Source organism: Molothrus ater, chromosome 17 (assembly GCF_012460135.2).
Source record: "Molothrus ater isolate BHLD 08-10-18 breed brown headed cowbird chromosome 17, BPBGC_Mater_1.1, whole genome shotgun sequence".
Lineage (NCBI taxonomy): Eukaryota > Metazoa > Chordata > Aves > Passeriformes > Icteridae > Molothrus > Molothrus ater.
Window position 1 is genome coordinate 8,569,216 of NC_050494.2, and position 23,250 is coordinate 8,592,465.

The 23,250-nt window shown below is 55.7% G+C and overlaps 1 protein-coding gene across 3 annotated transcripts; it reads right to left on the reverse strand.

The window, feature by feature from the left end:
• Nucleotides 1-753: 753 nt before the first annotated feature.
• Nucleotides 754-22,534, reverse strand: UCKL1 (uridine-cytidine kinase 1 like 1). Of its 3 annotated transcripts, none has more exons than XM_054516662.1 (15): nucleotides 22,466-22,534; nucleotides 14,516-14,709; nucleotides 13,911-14,017; nucleotides 13,375-13,545; nucleotides 13,064-13,135; nucleotides 11,429-11,618; nucleotides 11,130-11,191; nucleotides 6,053-6,072; nucleotides 3,631-3,729; nucleotides 3,219-3,312; nucleotides 2,858-2,920; nucleotides 2,421-2,543; nucleotides 1,998-2,105; nucleotides 1,670-1,826; nucleotides 754-1,125 (listed from the first exon to the last, which is right to left on the reverse strand). In XM_054516662.1, exons 1-15 carry the CDS (start codon nucleotides 22,513-22,515, stop codon nucleotides 1,049-1,051), a joined length of 1,587 nt encoding a protein of 528 aa, XP_054372637.1. In that variant the 5' UTR covers nucleotides 22,516-22,534; the 3' UTR covers nucleotides 754-1,048. The 3 variants fall into 3 exon arrangements, with proteins under 3 accessions (XP_054372637.1, XP_054372636.1, XP_036251537.1); XM_054516661.1 differs by lacking the exon at nucleotides 22,466-22,534 and adding an exon at nucleotides 18,606-18,959; XM_036395644.2 differs by lacking the exons at nucleotides 6,053-6,072; nucleotides 22,466-22,534 and adding exons at nucleotides 9,822-9,838; nucleotides 18,606-18,959.
• Nucleotides 22,535-23,250: the final 716 nt, after the last annotated feature.

Consider the following 23,250-nt stretch of genomic DNA (forward strand, 5'->3'; position numbering starts at 1 on the left):
CATGCCTCGAGCAGCTCTGATTGAGTAAGAGCTGTGGTTGGGGTGAGCTCTGTTTCACTTTGGCTGCTGAACTCACAACAGGCACTTGGGGCTTCTTCGTGATCCAAGCTGAACCTCACAGAATCACCTGAGTAGGAAGAGACCCACAAGGATTTTTGAGTCCAACTCCTGGCCCTGCACAGGACACCCCAGCAATCCCATCATGTGCCTGAGATTGTTGTCCAAATGCTCCTTGAGCTCTGGGAGCCTTGGGACTGTGACCACTGCCATGAGGAGCTTGTTTTAGTGCCCAAGCACCCTCTGGGCGGGGGGGAAGAATGTTTTCCTAATATCCAACGTAAAACATCCCATGACACAGCTCCAGATGTTCCCTCAGGCCCTGTCCCTGGTCACACACAGAGATCAGTGACTGCCCCTCCACCTCCTTCAGGAGGAAGCTGCAGATCCTGACGGTTTCTCCCCTCAGTCTCCTCCAGGCTGAACAAACCAAGTGACCTCAGCTGCTCCCCATATGGCTTTCCCTCCAGATCCTTCATCATCCCTGTGTAGCTCATTTGGACACTCTGTAATAGCTTTGGTTTCCTTCAGGCAGGAGGGAAACCTGTACTCTAGTACCAAGTCCTCATTTGGATTGAAGGTGTGGTACTCTTGACCTCCCACCACTGCTCATGGCATCTCCCCTCCCAGGACTGTAGTCTTAAAGGGTCACAAATCCTTCTAGGCACCCATGGGAAATGACAAAGAATGGCTCAGTTCAAGAAAACCAGAGAAAAAATTTATTATTGTTCTTTATAAAATATCTCCAATAAGTTATATAGGCAAATATTTAAATTAAAATAAATTAACTCCGCTCTATGCTGGGACACGCAACTGCCCATAAAGTCAAACTAGGATTTACGTTTCTCTGAAAAAATATGCCCTAGATCTCCAATGTAAGATTTGAAAAAAATATCTATGCTTGGTGAGAGGAAGGAGAAATCTGCACTGGACAGAGGGGTTAAGGTGCGGTGCTGAAGCTGCCTGGTGCCAGAGGCACCTCCACATCCAGCTAAGTGCTGAGAGCATCCTCATCGTCGCTCCAGTCAGGAGGAGCATCCGTCCCAAAGTACCGATCTCCAAAATTCCCTGTGGGGAGACACAGAGTCAGAGTGCAGCACTGGGGGAGCCTTGAGACTCATCCTGCTGCCTGTCCTCATCACAGCAAGGGGACCAGAACAGGTTTATCTGACAGCTTGAACAGCAGGAAAACTTGAGTGGCAGCAAAACTGGAGCAGCCTGTAGGCTGGTTTACCACCCGGTGGAAGGTGTTTCCTGGCACAGTAGAGGTGAGGACAGAACACAGTGAGCTTATTTTGGGTGAACTTGTGGAAGGTGGCAGTTTAGGGAAAGAGGTGGGCACAAGGCTGCTCCAGCTGTCCCAGCCGGACTTCTCTGCCTAGGGGTCATGGCATGTGGAATGGCTCCTGCTGCTGACAAGGCAATGGCTGCCCTGCAGCTCCCAGACCCAGCATGGTGATCCTGACACCCAGCTGGCAGCAGGACCCATGAGGGCAGTGGGGCTCTGGGTAATTTGAGGCCAGACCTAAACTGCTGCTGACAACCATGTGCTCTCCCCACCAGAAGCACTAAAAATCCCCTCAGCACAAGTCCTTCCTAGCAGGATACTCACCAATGCCAGGGATTATCCGAAAGAGGTCGTTCACCTTCTTGTCCACAGCCGTGGTGATGATCTTCACCCGGGGGAACGCATAGGCCACCGAGTGGACACCCATCTCTGCCATGAGCAGGGACAGCAGGAAGATCTTGTCCTCTGGGACATCATGATCCTACAGGAAATGCACAGGGATAGCTCAGGGTGATTACCCCAGCCTGTGCCGTGTGCCCTGACACCCTCGTTCCCGCAGAGGAGTCAGTTCCAGGCACATCCCCTCAGCATGGCTGTGGCTGGTGCTCTGCAGGCTGCTCCAGAGCAAACCCCCTGCCTGACCCGTCCGTACCAGCAGCACCCTCACTGCCATCATGGCCGCAGCGCCCGTGGACACCGTGCAGTCCATCAGGATGACGTGGTCTTCGCTGATGTCCTTCGGCAGCCGCAGGTAGTGGAGCTGAGTGCAGGAAAGAGAGAGCAGCTTAGAGGCTGCAGGCAAATGGAACAACCTGAGCCCTTCCCTTTGAGGAGTGAAGGATCCCTCCTCCCTCTCTGTCTCTGGACCCTGGCTGTCAGCTCGGAGCCAGCACAAACCAGCCCCTGTGTGTACAAGCCTGCTGGCAAAACCCACCTGAGCAGCTTCCACAGCACTCAACCTCTGCCAAGACAAACTGCTGGCTCACTGAAGGGCTGACAGGGAACACCTGAGCCACGGCCCCAGCCTGCACACAGGTTAACACCAAGAGATGTCCTGAGCAGCCCAGGGCCTTACCTCTGGCTCGCCGGTGTTGCAGTTGGTCTGGATGAGGATGGTGCCGATGCGGACGTCCTTGCACACCGCACGTAGCGCCGGCTCCATGGTCTCTCCCGCCCGCAGGATGGACACCCCGGTGATCTGCAGCACATGCACAGGGTGGTTACACGGGGTAGGAGCTGCCACCGCCCCACACTGGGTCTCAGCAGCAGGGAACTCTAATGGGCAAACTAAAAGCACATCCATTCCAAGAGGGCTGTGCTTCTCCCAGGCCACTCTCAGTGAGAGGGCATGAGTGGCACAGTGACACTGCTGATGGCACCCTTGGTCACCAGTCTGCCTTTCCTGGTGGTACAGGGTGTCATACTCATGATAGCAGGCACCAAACCCAGCCTGATGGCAGCCAGGGCTTCCAGTGAACCCCCATGAGGCAGGTCTCAATGGCTTCCACTTACTTGCTTCCCACTGTATGTCCTCCCTTCGTAGTCATGTCCCTGAGGGGTCTGGACTGTGCAACTCTACAAAAAACATGTGAGAAGAGTTACCGGGGGCTCTGATGTGGCTCTCACAGGAGCCCTGGAGTCAGCAAGCTGCAGGGGCTGGAGCCTTGGACACCAAGGCTGAATACAGAATTATCACCCAGGGCTACAGCATTGCTCCATGGCCTTGGGGAGTCCTGGTGTGTTTTAATCTGAGGGTTGAAAGGACTGGTTCATGGGGAAAGTTGGATGAGCAGCACCAGGACTGTCCTGGCTCCCCAGCAGTTGAGGGTTAGGAATCAGAGAGGAAACCCAGCACCTACAGCCATGAACCCACCTGGAACGGGAGCAGGGAGAGCGCATGCTCAATCAGCAACCGCATCAACCTTTTGGAGTAGAAAATGAACTCGTCTCTGCTGGTCTCCTTGTTTCTAGAGGGGAGGGAAAGGCAACATCAGCTCTGGACCAAAACATGTCCCAGGAGATGCTGGCAGAGGTCTGGCAGTCCCTGCCCTTTCCTGGTTCTTGTTTGCACCATCTGAGCCTGAAACTGTGCTGTCTGTTTCAAGGTAAAAAGCAGAAAAACTGTTGGCAAGCTCCTCTATGCAGGGGACACCACCATCTGCCCTATTCTGTCTCCAAGCCATACTGACAGGCAAAAGTGGGATTGGGAAGCCCAAAGACAGACCAGCCCATCCCATCAGCAGCTGAGCCCCATCCCACCCCAAGAGCCACAGCAGGGGCTTTACCTGATGATGGTGTGCATGCCCCTCACCTGAGGGGTGCTCTTCAGCACACTGAGGGTCTGAGGAAGGGGGTGGCACTGGTGGGCAGAGGCCAGGGCAGCCCTGAAAACCAAACACATGGTCAGAAGGTCTGGGGAAGGCTGCCCAAAGGGTGGAGCACATAACATGGCCAGAGCCATCCTCCCAGATGTCATCTCTCACTGCAAACACACACACAGGCCATCCAGCTGAACTGAGTGAGCAGCCAGCCCCGCCTGGTCCCTGCCATGGCAAAGGGACCTGCACCCACAAACCAGGGCCACTGGAGTTAGGGTGACCTTGCAGCACAAGGGCCTGCCCTTCCTGCTGGACAGCTCACCCAGGATCATAGAGTGGTTTGGGTTGGAAAGGACTTTAAAGACCATCTTGTTCCAGCCCTGTGCCATGGGCAGGGACACCTTCCACTAGACCAGGTTAATCCAAGCCTCATCCAACCTGGCCTTAAGCACTTCCAGGGATGGGGCAGCCACAGCTTCTCTGAAGGTGTCTGGCCCATCTTGGTTTCCATTGTTTGGGAAGAAAGTAGAAAATAAAATCAGAACCTTCTCCTGTTCCAGAGTCAGTTATCTACTGATGGATCTTGGACTCATGGGGTGAGGAGGGGCTGTTGTAGCTGTCTCTGACCTACAAGTGCCAGATGCCACAAGGAATTGGACAGGCAGCCAGGCTGGCACATATCTGGAATGTGACTATTTTAGAGACCACTTGGGCCATTCCAAATTGGGAACAGCTTCAAGACTTTATGGCTGGACAGGACTGGCTCTGTGTGACTCATTCCACATAACGAATAGGGCTGGGAGCTATTCTGGGATCAAGGGAACACCATTCACAGGGAAGTGCACAATGGAGCCCCATTAGTCACTTCTCCCTGTGAGAGTGGCAGTAATGAGAAGAAGGTCACATTTGGCTTCCACAAGGCTGGGCAGGATGGACAAGCAACTTTGTCTGGGAGGAGGGCTGGGGTTGGAAAGCCACACGTCAGATCACACACGTGCCAGTGGCTGCATCCAGCAAAAAACACAGAGATGTCAGGGAGGCAGAGAAGAGAGCAAATGAAAGCACTGCATGATTAAGATTTCAAATCAAGCAGAAACCTGGATTAATGGCACACAAAGGCACGCAAGCAGAGAGGAAGACAGAGAAGATGGATAGGCATGGAGGAGGGCAGAGCTTGAGGCCTCCATCCACACAGCCATCTCCTGGTCTTGGCCAACCAACACCAAATGAGACATTCCCAAGGTCTGTGGGTACTTAAGGGCTCCTTCTTGCTTTACCAGCTCCACTCCTCTGTAGCAGCCAAGAGCCCCATGCAGGGAACACTCCAGGAGAGCTGGCAGCCATGCAGAGAGCATGGATGGGTTATGGTTCCTTCGTGGGCTTGCCTGCTGTGTGCAGACCCCATTGCAGGTTGGGACAAGCAGCCCTCAAGGCCCCGGCCCTGCTGTCAGTGAAGCGAGCTCACTCTGTTAGTCGCTGTCCCATGGGTTAGAAGCCCTTGGAGACGCTCCCTGCTGGCAGCACCCACAGCCCTCCCTTCCCTCTCGTGCCAGAGCTGGCCTGGAGACAGATCCTGGGGGCACAGCCCTGCCTAAACCCCTCTCACTCCTGGGATGCCAACATGTGGTGGTGAGGCCCTTGGGAAAACACTGGTGCTGGCATGGGGGCTGCCAGCTCACCTGCTTTATGGGGCAGAGACAGGCCCCCAACACAGAGCCACACACCTGCACATGGCCCTGGCTGGGTTTGCCCGGGTGAAAAACTGCTGTCACCTAAACCAGAGGAGCTGTTTGGGTCATCTCCAATCACCACAGCTCACCAAGGAGCACAGGACTGAGCTTGCCTACTGGCACTTTTCCCCTCCATCGCTGCCAGGTCCATGTCACAGCATCCCACCATGCCAGCGGAATGGGCAGCCCCTCTCCTGTCACAGTGTGACCTGACTCCTGCTCCCTGCCAGAGATACCAAGGGTTTTCCAACCTCCATGAGCAGTGGGAACTCCTCCCCGGCATCCCAAGCTGTCAACTTGGAGACCCCCAAGAAATGCTGTCAGCATTCTGTCACCAAGTTTTCCCCACCTTCCTTCAACACCCACGCAGTGTGGGGACAGGGAGGTCTGGATACCACCCTGCTCGGAAGCCACTCAGTGTTGAGGGTCTCCCCCTGGTGCTTTCTGGGGAAACAGCTCCCATTTTTGGGATAAAGCTTCTCTTTCCAGTGCCCCCACCTCTGTCTGGCCCACACATAGCCCCAGCAAAGCAGGACCCCATGAGCTGTGTGCCCCAAGGTGCCCTGGCAGGGTTAGTGAGGCAGCTCACCCTGCACAGCCCTCGCCCATCCCTGCTGTTAGTCACAACCAAACACTGCCATAAGCATTTGTCTCCTCACATATCCCAGCGCAGCTTCCTCTGGTCACCCGGTGGGAGGGATGTTCAGGGGAGACAAGACAGGAGACACCCAGAGTTTAAGAGGAGAGGGACAAACATGACATGAAACAGAGGAGAAAGCACTGTCATTAGTCAGAGGGGGAAAAAATCCCCTAATTGATCAATGGCTCTTGGACCTGCACTGTGCAGACACAGCACTCCTCCCCTGGTGACCAAGGCATGTCACCACTGCTCTCCACAGCACTGGCTTCACTCCTGGCTCCATGGGGGAAAAGAACTGTCAGCTCTCACTGTCCTGGAGCCACAGTGGGGACACTGTCCCACCTGGGTCCCAGGTAGTACCACACTGCAATGGTGGCTCTTGGAGTTTGGAGGGACATACAACGATAGAATGCTAGAATGATTTGGATGAGAAGGAGCCTTCAAGATCAGCTCATTCCACCCTCCCTGCCACAGGCAGGGACAGCTTCCAATAGACCAGGTTGCTCCAAGCCCTATCCAACTTGTTCTCAACACTTCCAGGGCTCATGCCAAGCCCTCACTGTGGGCTCCAATGCAAGCTCAGAGCAAACACAGGCACTCAAGGCCAAAAACCTTTGCCCAATCTAAAAATCCTTCATCCAACCTGCCCTGCTCCCAGGCAAAATGCTTGTGGGCTTCCAGGGGTGTCCCCCTCCTGCCTGATGATGATCTCCAAGTCTTGGAGAACACTGAAAGCCAAAACCACTGGAAATGTGGAGAGAAACCAGGCTCTGAACAGAACACCACCTGCAGGGACGACTTTCCTTCCCCTGGGCTCACCTGGACCTGCCCTGGGCTCACCATGACTGGAGAGGGCCTGCAGGCTGAGGAAAGAGCTCAGCCCTTCCAGCAGCCATCCTCTGTGTCACTCCCTGCCCATCCTGGAGGGAAGGAGGGACTGTGATGCCTCCTGTCCCTCCCTGCCAACACCGGACTGTGACGGAACATCCAGACGGGCAGCCATGAGCACGTCAAGAAAACGTCTTATTTTGGAAACTTATTTTTTCCCCCTGAGAACAAAGGCTTTAAAGAGAAAATAAAATAGAAAGAAGAAGAAAGAGAGAGAGACAGAGAGAGAGAAAGGGGTGACCATCTCCCAGGAAGGCTTCAGGGAGCATCCTTGGCTCTTTGTGGAACATGCTATCGAGCAGGAAGCAGACAAGAGACATCCAGCTACAAAGGAGATGATGCAGTCAAGGCATTTCAAACACGTACACGGCTGCCTTTCAGGGCTGACATTTCAAACAAGGGCTATTAAACTGCGCCACGGGTTGATATTTAAAGACACAATTGGCAAAGGGCACGCCAAGCTGATCGGGACCTTGGGGGTGGGGAATATTGATTGGCCAGGGGAACGGGCTGGGAAGAGCGGCGGCTCCAGGAGCGGGGCTGGATGCTGAGAGCGTGGCAGGAGGGATGGAGAACAGGCTGGGCTGGGAGCACTGAGCCTCAGCATGGGCTGGCTGCTCCAGCTCCTGCTGCCAGGCTCCAGGAGGAACACCCACCTGGGAGTGCTGGGATGGAACCACATCTCCAGCGTGAGCACAGTCAAACAGGGGGGAAGCTGGACAGGAAATATCCTAAGAATGCTAAGGTCCAAGCTGTGCTCTGAGGGATTAACTGGAAAGGCAAGCATGCTCCTCAGGAGCCAGTGGTTTCAGAATGAAAACAAGCCTTGCATGTCCAAGGAAGGCATCACTTGCTTTAAACCCCCCAGAATTCACCCACCTGAGTGGGGAAAGGCACTCCCTGCCTGTCCCAGACGGTCGCTTGGCCAGGAGAGGCAGCCCTGGAGCACAAGGGCCACAGAGACACCTGGGACTGGGGCCAGATCTGAGCATTCAGGTTTTATCCTACCAGCACAAAGCCCTCCCTGTGTCCCCACCACTGCCAAACAGCAGTGACTTCAGAACAACCGTGACATTTAGATGGAGCCATTCCAGACAAGAGGATGGGGAATTGTTTGTGTTGTGATGCGATGAAAAGCCTGTGTTTGCCAGGCACATCTCACTCAATGTGACTCTCCATCCACCCCACTCCTCTTGCAGAGACAGCAGCGCTGGGGGAAACCACAGCAGCAGTAAAGCACTGGGCCTCCAGCAGCAGCAACAGATTTGGGTTTTTGCAGGAATTTTTTTCCAGATTTTCAGTCAAAGGCATAAATGGAAGCTTTAATCAGAACATAAAACCACCTGTGAGTGTGGTGATCACAGAGGTGTTTCTGGAGGTCACAGTTACCTTTCCAAACTTGCTATCATAAAATCTCTAATACTGTATGGATATATTAAATACCCAATTTTTAAGCGCAGAAGAATATCACTTGTACTGAGCAACCCTTTGATTAAGGAGGAGAAAGGAAATTTTATGTGTGTTTAAGAATCTATCTGTCTCTATATACACATTCCTATTTGCACACATATTAGTCTCCTCTCTGATGTTATTCCTGCCATTATTAAAGCCACAAATTTCTCTTCATACTAAAGAGCACTTTCCCACCTGGACCTCCAGACACAGAGGGAAGCTTACGTGTCTGTATGGAAATATCAGGCCCCAGGGTGTTAAACAAGCAAAGGGAAATAAAATAAAACATCCACTTGTCTAGTCTAGGAAGTGCCTGGCTGAGGCAGAAATAAGTAAAGCAGAGCCTTTTCCATGTTCATCTCAGTTATTTTAAAAGCTCATTGTATGCCAAATGTAAATCATAAGGTTACTTGAGTTGAGTATCTCCATGCAATGATGGAGATCTAAATGGAAACCCCTCCTCAGTAATGCATTCCCTCTGCTCCCTGAAAGAATACCTGAAAGCCTAGGTGGCTTCTTAATGGAAGCAGGAGAGCTGAAGTCCCATCTGGGGCCCCATGCTGAAGAGGTTAAGTAATTCAGCATATATGTTATGGCATCGCCTGCAGATACTGAGAATTTAGAAATACTGCTGGACTTAGGCAGCAGGATTTTCTCAGTCCTCCAGAAAAGGTTCTGCATCCTCCAAATCTGTGAGAAAGTTGGTACCTCTGGCCATGTGAAGGTGCCACGCTCCTTTGGGTGCCTCCAGGCAGATTCCTGTGTGCAGTGAGGGGCCCAGGGCTCCCACCACCCTCAAAGAGCATCTTACATCAACCCCATGCCAAAGGCAGGGACACCTTCCACTATCCCAGGCTGCTCCAAGCCCCATCCAACCTGGCCTTGGACACTTCCAGGGATGGGGCAGCCACATCACCACTGGGCAACCTGTGCCAGGGCCTCAGCACCCTCACAAGAAGAACTTCTTCCTATTACCCAATCTAAATTTGTCCTCCCTTTAGTTTGAAACTGTTCCCCCTCATCCTATCACTATCTGCCCATTTAAAAAGTCACTCTCCACCCTTTTTTCAAGATGCTTTGACTAATCTAATAATTGATGTTTAATGATCTTTAATCATCAGGGATGGAAAGTGGCTCTGAAAATCGTTCATTTTAGAGGATGAAGAGAAGCAAAAGAGAATCTCAGGATGCAAAGCAGAGACTGGAGATCCCCAGCTACAAACCTGTCCCGGTCCCAGCCTCAGGGGTCTGCACTCAGGCTGGCAGTACCTCCCTGGGGAGCAGCCCTGTCCCTGCCATCCCAAAGTTAAGGGCAAGTGGCCTTTGTCACCATGGGGGTGACAAGGCCATGCACTCTGCTGGTCCTGCTGTGGGTGGGGTGAGGCCAAGCAGTGCCTGGCATTGGAAATGCCTGGGCTGCACACACAGGACACAGTGAGGGCTCTTACCTGACACTGAGTTCACGCTGCGGCAGCAACACAAAGACACAACGCAACCGGTATTAAGCATTGTCAACACCAGGGTCGTTTCAAGATAAAAGAAAAGGAAAAATAGGAGTATTTTCCTGAATTCACATGCAGCCTTTTTGCCCTTCTTCCCCTCCCCAGGTTAGGAAAGCCCTCCCCAAGCCAACCCCTTGCCTGGCTCACAGTGGCACCCTGGGGGTGCTGGGTTTGCTGTGGTATTCCCTGGCTGGATCCCAGGAGCTGGGGGAAACAGCCATTCCCCTTTCCTGGACTCTGCCTCAGGGCTGGGTGCCCTTCTCAGCCTGGCACCAGCAGAGATGCTGGGGCTTCCAGCCTTCTTCCTGTGACCGAGGGTTTAGAAACCACCCTCCCAACCAGAGTTCGGTGCTGGGAGTTCAGGCAGCCAGGTACTCCAGGAGGAGGAAAGTGTCAAGACACCTTTGCAAGGGCAGTCCCTCCTGAGCAGGCACAGGAAGCTGGATGCCAAGGCATGCCAGCTCCCATCCTAGGGCTGAGCAGCTCCTGCCACCTGGGAGCTCCAAAAAAAGACTTGAAAGAATCAAGCCCTTTACTTTCCAGTGCGTCTATACCCAGGTCACACTCCCTGCACTTCCCAGGACATCACTCTGAGCATTTCCATGACTGAAACATCACCAAAGCTATGGGGTGGGAGGAGACTCTGCTGCTCGGGGACAGCAACACAAAATGCCATCAGTTCATTGCAGAGTCCCAAACCACAGGTAAGGACTGGCCCAGGACAAACAGGAGAAGACTTAAAGCCAGCAGTGGGGAAGTGATGGAGCATGTGCCTGGATTGGGGCTCAAACATGACAAGACTTTGAGTTTTGGAACCCAGGAGCTGCACACAGCACAGAAGAGGAGAAGTGTGCTCCTGACTGGAAAGACTGTGCAGCAGTGTCTGCATGGGAGGGAAGAGGAGAAGCCCAAGAGCAGTGGAGGGTTTGGGGCAATGCTGGCCCTGGGAGGGCTGCAGGCAGGGGGACACATCCCTTGGATCATGGAAGGGTGGATGGTTTGTCCCCTCATGACTTGCTGTCCCAGGGAGGGAAGGAAGCTGCAGCTGGACCACAGCTGGCAGAGGAGCCAGGACCAACCAGAGCACAGGGAGAAGGCAGTTTCCTTCGCTGGGCTGAGGGAGAGGGCTGAGAGGAGTTCACAGGAACTCCCACACCTGGAGCACAGGAGAAGGCAGGCCATTCCCACCTGGGCACCCAGAGCACAGCAAGGCTGTGAACCCCCCTCACCACCCACACACCAGGCAGCTCTCACCTCTTCCAGCTGGCTGTGGACGTGCTGAACAATCAGGTCGATGGCCACAGTGTTTCCACTCCCTGAGGCGACCAAAAAGCAAAAGAATCACAGAATCAGGATTGTAAAGGTTGGAAAAGCCCTCTAAGATTGAGTCCAACCATTAAATCAGCACTGCCAAGCCCATCACTAAACCATGTCCATTAGGGTTACACTTGGGGTTAGGGTTCAGGAAACCACAAAGGCCAGAGCTGAGAGCAGGGGGCTGGGGTCTCTGAGTGCTGTCAGGGGTGCCCCTGAGGACGGTCCTGGGCAGGTACCTCGGGGCACAACGATGTCAGCCAGCCTCATGGTGGGCTGGATGTACTGGTCAAAGGCAGGCTTGACAAACTTGTTGTACTGCTTGATGACGCCCTCGATGTCGCGGCCCCGCTCGCTGATGTCCCTGCGCAGGCGGCGCACCAGGCGGATGTCCGAGTCCGTGTCCACAAATATCTTCAGATCCAAGAGCTGAAAGGAGAGGGGAGGGGATAAATCCCACCTGGTCAGGTGTGGGACTCAACCCACCTTCGCCTGTTGCCCCAAGTGGGGCTGAGCCCAGCCCAGTATGTGTTTAACAGGGCCTGGCTCTGCTCTGCTCCAGCCTGAGCGGAGCTTTTCCCTGGAACCTGGCTGGTGCTGCTGTGAGCCCCCTGCTGCCACCTTATTCTCGTGTCTCCTGAGACCTGTCCTGCTCCAAACTCTGCCCCTACTGCTAACCAGCTCCAACACCTTGCTGGATGTTATTTAAGAGCAAGGAGGAGATGAGGAGTGACTGTCTGTGACACACACCAAGCACTGGCTTCTTAATCAAAGAATCCTTGGATGGTTTGAATCAGAAAGGACTTTAAAGATCATCTCATTCCAAGCCTCTCCCACAGGCAGGGAATTAATGCTGGAAAGGAGCCCAGCACAGCAGGGCAGCTCATGACTGTCCTTAACTGCAAGAGGCAGGAGCGGGGATGCTGAGTGGAGTCTCCTGGGAGATTCTCACCCAGCTGTCCACTGGAGGTCATCCTTGCTCCAGGAAAGTGCAACCCAAGCTCTCACTTGGCCGGGGAGGAAACTTTTCAGACAGAGCTTGGCTAAGTCTGTGTATGGCTCACTGCCTGCTGCAGCATTTGTCAGGGCTGCAAAGATGCTCTGAGGGATGGAGACAGGCTGAGAGAGCTGTACAGCCTGGAGAAGAGAAGGCTCTGGAGAGACCTCAGAGCCCCTTCCAGTATCCAAAGAAGCTCCAAGAGAGGTGGAGAGGGACTTTGGAAAAGGGTTTTAAGTTACAGAACAAGGGGAAGTGGCTTCACAATGCCAGAGGAAAGGGTTAGATGAGATATTGAGAAGAAATTTGCCCCTGTGAGAGTGGTGAGGCCCTAGCACAGGGTGCCCAGAGAAGCTGTGGGTGCCCCATTCCTGAAAATGTTCATGGCTAGACTGGACAGGGCTTGGAGCAACCTGGTCTCATGGAAGGTGTCCCTGCCCATGGCAGGGGGTGGAACAAGATGAGCTTTAAGGTCCCTTCCAACCCAAACCATTCTGTGATCCTATGATATATCCAAATAATCCCCAAGAGAGCCTGAAGTGCTGGATGATTCCATGCTAGGAACACCAGGCTCTGTGCAGTAGAAGTTCAGCAGACTTTGCCCCTGGCTGTGGAAACTGCAGCATGCAGTGTGGAGGTGGGCTATTTCTAGTTGTGTTTATGCACCAGCTGAGACTGAGGTATTTGCTGAAACACTTGACCTCTGCCAGGGGCTCTTCCCCAGCTGCTGAGAGTCAAACCCTATTCCTCCTACCTGGGGAAGTGCTGCAGCATCTGGTGTAACCTGGAAGAGAAGGTAACCTCCCTGCTGCAGGACCTCAGGAGAGAGCATCCTCCCACCATCTCTCCCTGGATCTGCTTCAAAACCTTTCCTCACCTTCAGGAGCTCCTTGTCTGCAAATGCCATGATGCCTTCAAAGATAATCACATTGGCGCCATAGAGGGTTTTCTGTGGAGTCAAAATGGATGTGGTTAGGCACAGAACATCTGGTCAGAGGTGCCCTGTCCCAGGAGATCTCTCTGGGTTGTGACTGTGACAGCTCACCCAAAAAACGCACCCAGGCACAGAGCAGGGGGTGACAGCACCAATCAGACTGCACAGAGCAGGGGCTGGAGGGGTGCACTTGGCTCCCCCCTGTCCTGCCCTGGCCATCCCCACCTTGTCCCACCCCCCTCGGTGTCCCATACCCATTCCTTCTTCCGGCTGTGGGTGGTGAAGTCGTAGATGGGGATCTTGACACTCTTGCCTTGCTTCAGCTTCTTCAGGGTGGCGATGATGAGGTCAAAGTCGAAGGCGTCGGGGTGGTCAAAGTTGAAGTCGTTGCTGGCTGCCTGCTCCTGCTGCTGCTTGGTCAGCACCTGCCACAGAGCACAGCTTAGGGCACATGGCTGGGCACTTCCCTCCCCTCTGCTGTGCCCAGTCACTCTTCCCTGCCCCTCAAGAGCCACTGGAAGGGAAAAACCACATGGCTGTCCCTAAATCTACAACGTGTTTCCTTACCAGGGGTTACCACATAATCCTAGATTGGTATGGGTTGGAAGGGACCTTAAAACTCATCTCATTCCAACCCCCTGCTATAGGCAGGGACACCTTCCACTAGGACAGGTTGCTCCAAGCCCTGTCCAACATGGTCTTGAATGCTTCCAGGGATGGGGCAGCCACAGCTTCTCTGGGCAATGGCAAATTGAGGAGTCTGGCCAGGCCAACAGGGGTGCAGCCTCACCTTGTAGAAGGAGTCCATGGACAGCAGAACCACCCATGGCACATCAAGAGCTTCAATGATCATGGTGGCCACCGTGGTCTTCCCAGAGGCGCTGCCTCCTCCCAGGCCTGCCAGGGAAAAGGTGATGAAGCCACCAAGCCCAGGCACAGCCCTTCCCACCACAGGCTGGAGCCCAGGTCCTGCACCGTTGCACTAAGCTGGAGGGGCCTCCAAAGAGGGAAGTCACAGGCGCTCCAAGAGATTATCCTGGAAAATGTCAAATGGCATGTACTGGAACTGCCAGCAACATGCCCAGCAAAAGCTGGGAAACCCATTGTTAGGTGGTTATGTAACATGGGGAGTGCTGGCATGGGAACCAGTCCAGGATCTCTAGGAACCTGGGACAGCTCAGGCAGCAGGAGCTGAGGGAAAAGAAGCAGAGCGTGGTCTCCTACAACCCATGCACACTCTGAGGTTCAGCCAGCCCAGTCTAACCACAGGCAGTCCCCCTGCTCCTCTCCAGGCTGGAGCCAACCTCCAATTCCCAAGGATGCGGTGGGGCAGGACTCGCACTGGTATCTCCAGGAGAGCCGTGGGAGCGGTGGCAGGGTGCAGAGGGGACCCACCTATGACAAAGGCCTCCTTGGACTGCGTGCCGTGCTCGTTGTACCAGGGGGGCCGGCCTGCAGTGTAGATGGTTCTCTTGCTGGTGCGCAGCAGCGGCGGCTCCGACTTGCACTGGCTGGTGGTGCGCTTGCGCGGGGGCTTGGAGGAGCCCACGGCGGGGTACAGCCTGTCCAGGGACTCTGCACTGCTGCTGCTGCGTGGGGAGAGAGGGGAAAAATTACCTGGTGGGGAAGGACACACCTGCCTGGGGTGTGGGAGCGGGGTCTTTGGGGATCCCGAGTCACACAGGTGAAGTCGGTCAAGCGCAGCCCCGCTGCAGCACTACCAGCACCCACAGCTCTGTGACCCACAGCCACAGACAACACCCAGGAATTCTCACACAGAAGCAATTTTAAACTGGAAGAGGTGCCATGCAAACATCCATGCCTAAAGTCCTGCTGTCTGAGGAATGTCTGCATGAAATAAATCCCCCAGTGAACTCTCAAAGCGTTGAGGGGTGTGTTCCAGGGGACAATAACCCATCCTGCTGTACCCAGGGACCATTCTTGGGGATAGCAGTCAAACACACGGGTTACAGCACAACCATCCTCATCCCCCCATCCCCAATCCATTTCCTCTCCCCACTTTGAGTGCTCCACTCACACCCTAGACATAATTCTCCCAAGCTTCTGGAGCCCCCAGGGACAAGCCTTCAAGCTGGGCAGAGCCATCAGCTTTGCCTTGGGAGCTGAGAGAGCTCTGAGCTCACCCAAAGCCCTGGAGCTGCTGAACACTCTCCTTTATCTTCCCTGCTGGAGAGGAACAAGGCACCCTCCAGAGCCCTTTCCAGCTTGGCAGGAGGAGAGCTGTGGCCTGGAGGTGATAAGTGGCCTCTGGCCAGGAGATAAGCTGCAGCCGCTGCCTGGCCAGCTCAGGGACAGGGAGGATTATTTATACCAGTGCCTGCTCCTCCCTGCTCCTGTTCTGTTGCCCCAGAGGGATGTCTGCTCCCTGGGAGAAAGTGCAAAGGGCTCTCCTGGCTCCTGCTGTTCCTCTCCCCAGCCATGACTGGGCTGGAAGGGAAATCAATAGATCTGAGCACCACTGGCTCCAAGCCATCACTGTTTGGTACAGCCCAGCCCAGCCAGCAGGGCTTTGCTGCTGCTCTGTTATGGCTTGCTCTTGAAAGGGCTTAAACTGCAGGGCTTTACAGATTTTGGGTTGATTTTAAGCTGTTTTGGTATGAAGATTAATTCCCTTCCCTCCCCCAGGCCTTTTTAGAACAATTTTAGATAAAGCTCAAAATTTCAGAAGGGCCATCTGTGTGTTAAGTGATATGGCAACCCCCAACCCTGCGTGGCAAACAAACCCCCTGGGCACAGCAGGATCCCCCTGGCAAACGCCCTGGGCATGGCAGGATGCCCAGAGCACACCATCCCTACCCCTGGCACATCCCTGTGGGGCAGGCAAGGGGACAGGGATTTGCCTGGCTTTGCTGAACTCCTGCTGACAAAGGGGAGGCTGCAGCTCCTGCCCCTGAGACAGGAGCTCTCCCACCGACGTCCACCCTAAGCTGGGCACTCATGGTGCTCCCCACAAGAGCTCAGGACACCAACACCCCCCATCCCTGGCACACACAGCCAGCTCCAAGCACTGCCAGGCTCAGGCTCAACCAGGAGCCCAAGACACCCCAACTACGACTCTTTAAAAGTAACCTCAGGAGATGACACCCATCAGGAAACCTTTTGGGGTGTCTCCCTGTGAAAAAATGGCTCCTTCCACGAGGAGAAGCAAACCCAGGCGGGATGTTTGGGTCTCCTGTCCCACGGGTGATGCTGCAGCAGCTGCTGCCCACCAGTGCTGCTACTCCCAGAGCGGGGCTGCCAGCAGAGGCCGGTGCTGGGGCACAAACGACGTCACTTCAGCTGGATAAAAGCAGAGGTGACACAAACACAGTTGTTTACCACAGCAGAAAGCGGCTCCTTTCATCCACATCCCAGCCCCTCCCCTGGGACCGCGCTGCTCCAGAGCCTGAGCTCGGCTGCTCCTCCCGTGGGACTGCACGTCAGCCTCCGTGAGACAGGAGAGCCCGTGGGGCTGCTCTGCCCCTTGCTCGGTGTCACACAGCACCAAGCCCTGCTGTGCCAGCCTGCACACCCTGACCCAGGCCACCATTCCCAAAGTGACTCTGAGTTGGATGAAGCTCTGTTTTTTGGAGCTGGAGCAAGGCTGAGCTCTGCTCCCACCAGCATCAACATCACCCAGGTCCTGGCAGGCAGGAAGAGGCTTGGACTCCACCAGTGCCCAGAATTACAGCCACAGCCCCACCTTGCTTTGCCATCATCTCTCCACTCTGCCCTCCAGGGTGCCTGCAGCACCCCCAGAGAGGGACATTGCTGCAGGATGCAGGGACACACCCCTGGGAGACGAGTGGAGCCATCCTCCCCCTGCACACCTGAGGCTCCTCTGGGATGCAACACCTGAATCCCATCCCAAGAGTTGGTGTTCTGCCTTATCTCATCCAAATAATTCTGGACTTTCACCAAAATTCTACACATTTCTCTCAGTATAATCTAAACCTGTACATCTACGCCTCATCTACATCTGTATCCTCTACAGGCAGATGATATTCTACACCTCTCAAATCCACAATTCCCATGATTTATTTGGGAGAAGTGTGGCTGTGGGACTGTAGGGCTGTCCTGGAGTTCTCCAAAGGTCATGCCTTTTCTCCTAATGTTACACTTCAAGATTTGTAGATGTTTTCCACGGCTGCCTTTGCCAGGAAGGGGCTCTTCTTGCTCCAAAGGTTTGGCTGATCTCAGCCATCCCCACTGGCCATTCCTCCCTACTCCTTTACAGAAATTCCCTGCAGCAGTGCTGAAGCCCCTGCAATGCCCTGTACCCACAAGGTGAAGCCCCCAGAGAATGGGACTCTGTTTAGAGCTGGAGCCAATGCCATTGCTCTGCCCAGAGGAGGGTCCTTGTCCCACATGGACCCTCCCCAGCAGAGCAAACCCCTGGGGTGCCAAAGCCACACAAACAGGAAAGGAAACGTCACCTGGGCTTGGCAACCCCTCTCCTGCCAAGCCTTCCTGGAGGCCTTGGCTGCCACCAGCTTTCTCCAGGCTGTCCCCAGCTTTTGGGGATGCTTTTTGCCTTCCTTGCAGGTGCTACATCCTTGCTGGAGCATTGTAGGAGAATGAATTACAGGCAACCTTCACCTGGATAAGCCACAGCTGCGCTAATTACCAAAACCAGCCTTGCCCTTAGTGGGTCACAGCTGTGACCAATAAGGATGAGCTGGCTGGGGGAGGTCTGACCAAACGGGAGGGAGAATTGCTGCTGTGAGGGGTCTGCTGTGGGCTCAGTTTGAGCCTGCAAGGGAGCCCCACAGTGGGAGCCTGCTGTAGTCAGAGACTGTGAGCAGTTGAAGTCTGTTGGCTGAGCTGTGAGGAAGAATAAACCTGGACCTTGGCTGATGAACCAGAGTGTGTGTCTTGGCTCACTTCTATCTCTAATGTGGGTTTTGCTGTGACAGAGTGTCCCAGAGGAAGCCTGGGGGGGTCCTGCTCCTGAGAAGGGCTCTCCAGCTCTGCTGTTGTGCCAGCACAAATGAAGGAAGAATTTTGCTCCTGCTTAGTGCAAGCACAGATTTACTGACACCCCTCTCCTTCCCACTGTGCTCCCATCACCATCCCTGTGTCCTGTGCCCAGGCTCTCTGCATCCCACTGCCTTCAGAGACCCCTGACCACCCTGGATCCATGCTGGGCTGGCAGAGCAAAGGCAGCAGGTCCCAAAAGCACCCACAGCAGCAAGGAAAGATGGCACAGCCCCAAACCTGAACTTGGCAGCAGACAGGAGAGCATGTCCTGGGCTCTGCACCCTGTAAACAACCCCACTGACTGAGCTCCCACCCTATGGACCCCCCAGCAGCCCCCCACAGCCTGCTGAGGTGCCCAGCTGGCTGCAGCCCAGCCCATGGGAAGCCAATCTTTTCAGACAGGAATTGGGGCTGAGGGACTGGGACAGGAGCCACCAAGAGTTCACTCCAGCAAACAAACAGATGGAAACCAGCAAATTCCACCCAAAACCAAAGCAAAACTCACCCTCCATCTGGCCCAAGGGCCCAGCAGCCGGAGATGCGGACGCTGGAGAAGGCTGGGGGGCTGCTCATGTCCCCCTGCTGCCAGTCCAGGGCTGATCCTGGACTGAGGCTGTCACCCCCTGTCCCTGCCCAGACTTCAGCCCCTGTCCCACAGCCTCTGGCACTAGCAGGGTGAGGAAGGGGCTGTGCCAGAGGGGCTCCCAGGGTGATTCTTGGGGCACAGAGCCATGGAGGGAGTGTCCCCCTGGAATGGGCACTGAAGGGTCCCACGAGGCCGGGGTGAGGCAGAGCCCCAGCAGAGCTGGGGGCTGGAAGATGGCGGCAGGAGAAGGGAGCAGAGCAGGGGGAGTGTCTGTTCCCGGGAGCTGCGGGCGGTCAGCAGCATAAGAGGATAGCTTAACCTCCAGATTACGTTCATTACCTGATATTAATAGCACTGGCTTGATTAAAGAAAAAGAGGGGGGCTGGGGATGAGGTGACACCTCCCCTCACTGCCCCAGCACAGGCAATAAACACCAGCCCCAGTGCCTCTGCTCCTGGCACTGAGGGTGCTCGGCCGCCCTGGGCTGTGGGCTCAGCAGGGAGGGCAACTGGACAGTGACATCCACGTCCCCCGGCACTGGTGAGTTCCCAGGGACTTCTCCACACCACTGGGGAGGGGGCTGCAGGGGGCAGGGGGGATGAGCCCAGGGCAGGGGGCACCCAGCCAGCCAGCACCCCTGATGCAGCTGGTGGAGCAGCTGGGGCTGGGGGCCAGGGGCTGCTGGCCATGTAGGGCTTTTTGATCCAGGACTCCCATCCCTCACCCCTCTCCCCTGGCTCCCATCGGTGGGGGGTCTTGCTGAGGGTCCCCCCTGGTCACTCAGTTTCCCCAAGAGTTGCCCCTCAGCCCTGGAGTAAACAAGTGGGTGAAACTCAACACCCCGGGGCTGCCGGTGGCTAAGAATAACATCCCATGGGCTGTGCCCGCCACCCCCTCCCTGCCAGCTGCCCTTGCCCCCCCGGGCCAGCCAGCTCCTCTTCCAGCATCAGCCTCTCCAGGGAGGACAGGGAGCCTGGGCAAGCTGCAGGAAGGCCAGGGAGCCAGGAGGCTGCTGAAGGGCAGGACATGAGCCAAAGGTGGGAGATGTTGGGCACCATGGCAAGGGGGGGTCCAGGCCAACCCTGAAGCAGAGACTGGGGCAGAGCTGCCCTCAGCACACAGCCTCTGGCTGCCAAGGAAGGGAGGAGGTGGCACAGGGCACACAGGAGGGCAGCCAGGCTCTGCCAGGGGCACAGAGCACCCAGACAAAGTCCCATGGCCACCAAGTGAGACGCCAGCATGGTGAGACAGGAGCTTGGCCCCTGCACACCCACTGCAGAGGGCTTCCAGGGAGGGAGCACCCTCCTGCTTAGTGCCAACACCTGGAGATGGGGCCAGACATGGAAAAAGTCCCTTTCCTCCTCCTCCTCGAGCCATCAAGGTTATTCCAGAGGCAGGTGAAACACACTGCCTCCCAGACTTGGCAGGACACCCCTCCTGCTCTTGCTCACCCGTGGGACCTGCAGAGCATCATCTCAAAAGATGGAAACCTGATGGGAACCAGAAATGAGGGGCTGGTCCTGAGGCATGGGACAGGGACAGGAGGGTTTTGGGGTAACCTGTCCCCAGCATGAGTTGCAGCTGCTGTCCCAAAGTCAGGGAAGGGAGCGATGATCAAAGGAACTTTTCCACCCCTGGTCTCTGCCTGGATTCCCTTCTCGCTGTAAAAGCTCTCTCAGAAGTTTAAAAATAAAATTCTCTTCCGGAGCCACTTCTGTTCCTTCTCATTAAAGAAGCAAAAAAGCAAAGGGATGCGGGACACAGGCGAGGAGCCCTGGCCCAGGGATATTGTTCCTTATCGCCTGCTCCTGCTGCCACTTTTCCTGCCTTTGTTAAATGTCCAGGCCACAGGAGCAACTCTCCCAGCATCCCACCCACCATTCCCACTGGGCTCCCAGGTGGGGCACACTGGCTCCAAAGGCCAGCTGGGACCGAGCCTTCCTGCTGGTACAAATCTCTGCTTCCCAAGCCCCTTCCCACCCTCTGAGCTCTTGCACAAGTTGAAATTCCTGGGTTTTCCTGGTGATTTTTAAGCAAATCCCTCCTCTAATGGCAGACTTAAAATATGGCAAAAGAGGAAAGCAGGCACAAAGGCCAGGATCTCCTTTTCCTTCTGGTGCTGGCAGCTGCTGGGTGGGTTTCCCCTGGGATTTAAGGATGGAAGCTGGACTGTATGTGGATTTTCCTCATTTGGTCACAAGTACTGTCACTGGATTGGTGTAAGAGCTGCAGACACACCAAGCCCCCAGTGGAAGGATGCCTGTTCCCAGGAGAGGATCCTGCTCCCAGATCCCATCCTGGGAGCAGCACCCACAGGAGCGTGGAGGTCAAACCTGCTTCCTCCATTGCTGAGTTGGGCTGGATCCATGAGTGCCAGCTCTTGGCTGGGCCTTCCCTGTCCAAGAAACCATCCCAAGGGATGAGGGAACACAGCCAAAGAATGGAGGAACATGTCCAAGGGATCAAGGAACCTGCCCATGGGATGGATGAACCTGCCTGAGGGGTGGAGGAACCCACACAAGGGATGGAGGGACCTGGCTGCCATCCCACTGCCACATGTCAGGCCCATGCCCATCCTGGAACCCACAGAACGTCATTTCCAGTTTACCCAGCCTTGTGCCAAGCTCTGTCCTGGCGAGAGCCACTGGAGCTGATGGTTCATCTCAGCAGCTCCACGCTCAGAGCTTCCAGCTCTGTTATGGTCTCTGCTCCCTCGCCACAAAAGGACAAACATTTCCCTCTGCAAACCCAATTATCTGTTGCTATTTATAACAAGTGGGAGCCACGGTGGATGGGCTCTGTTACACAACACAGTTACTCATCCCTCACTTGACCAGCACAACTCAGGGAGACTCCTTCCTCCCATCCCCATCCTCATCCTCATCCTCATCCTCATCCTCATCCTCACCCTCCCTGCTATCCACCACCGACTCAGAGGAAGGGCACAGGCAGCTGCCAGCAATGGGCTTAGCTGCTGGAACATGCAGGATGGGAACAGGAGGGACAGGAACAGGAGGGATGGGAACAGGAGGAATGGGAACACGAGGATGGGAACAGGAGGGATGGGAACAGGAGGGATGGGAACAGGAGGGACGGGAACACAAGGGATGCTTTGGCACTGACTCCAGGGTTGGTGGGGTGTTGGTACCCTACAAGCAGGGATACAGGGATGCTCCATCCCTGTAAGCTTTGCCACATTCCTGGAGCACCAGTCATGCTCCAAATGCAATTCCCAGATATTTGATGTTTGGGAGCAGTCAGTCCCCTGAGGTTTGTGCTGGAAAAAGGGGCTGGAAAATAGAGGGGAAACATGAGTGTGTGTGGGGGGGGGGGGGGGGACTGAGGCAGTCACCCTGTATGGGGGTTTTGGGTGGAAAAGTTTAGGTTGTACCACTCTTCATCTTGATGGAGAGGATGCATGTGCGAGCAAGCTTGGAAAATGGGAGGCTGTGGTTTATCAGCTGGGAAATTCAGGGCAAAAACCATAAAATAAGGTAAATAAGGGAAAAGGTAACAACACGAAAGGGAGGGGGGAAATAGGATGCAAATAAACAACGGATAAAGCGGTGGTGGGAAGAAACGGTTGGTGGGAAAAGCTCAGGGATTTCGTGGAGCGATGGGCTCGGGGAGGCCCCACTCGCGGAAGTGGCACCGTGGGGGACGGGACCGGCACCGCAAGCCCCGAACCGGCGGCGAACCCGAGCCGGGGGCCCCGGGGCGCCGCGGGGCCGGTCCCGTCCCGGAGCGATCACCCCGGGGAAAGGAAAGCGGGGTCCTACCTGTCCTGCGGTTCCACCGGAGCCCCCTCGGGCACCGGGGCCGCGGCCATGGTGCTGCGGGGAGAGGCGGGAGCGGCGGGGGCGGCGCTGCCGCGGGGATCCCCGGGACTTGTAGTGCGGGATGGGAGGGTGGGGTTTGGGGGGATCCGGGCACCGATGGGGGCTCTGGGGGGCACGGAGGGGTGCTGTGCTCATGGGTGAGAGCTGTGCGGGGAGATGGGTCCGTGTGGGCACGGCTGGGTGCTGTAGGGCACAGGGGTAGGTTGTGGGGTGCGGGTGGGTGTTTGGGGTATAGGTGGGTGTTTTGGGCATGGCTGGGTGTTGTGGGGCTCAGAGTGATGCTGTGGATACCTGTGGGTGGCTCCGCAGTAGCATCCCTGCCTAAGACGCTGAGGGATGCAGCACAGAGCATCCCCCACCATCCTGCAGCTGGGGGAAGCGCGGTTTGGGTGACCCGGCCTCTGACAATGTCGCTGGGCACTGGGGACAGCTGGGAGGACCCTGGCCCCGTGGGGGTCCCGGGGCGCTGGCTGGGATCTGGTTTGACTCAGCACCATCCCGGGGCTGAGGTTTGTGGTGCCGAATGTTCGGGGCTGGGGGGCGAGCAGCGCTCCCGGGGTCCCCACCCGTCCCTGGGGAGGCGAGAGCGCCCGCGGGGAAAGGCAGCGCTCCCAGCCAGCAGAGAGATCAGTCTAAATCTGTCCCTGCCTTGGGTTCCGTGCCAAAAAAGCCATTAGGGAGCAGAAGAGGATTTATTCCCACGCTGGGAGAGCCGGGGGGTGGCC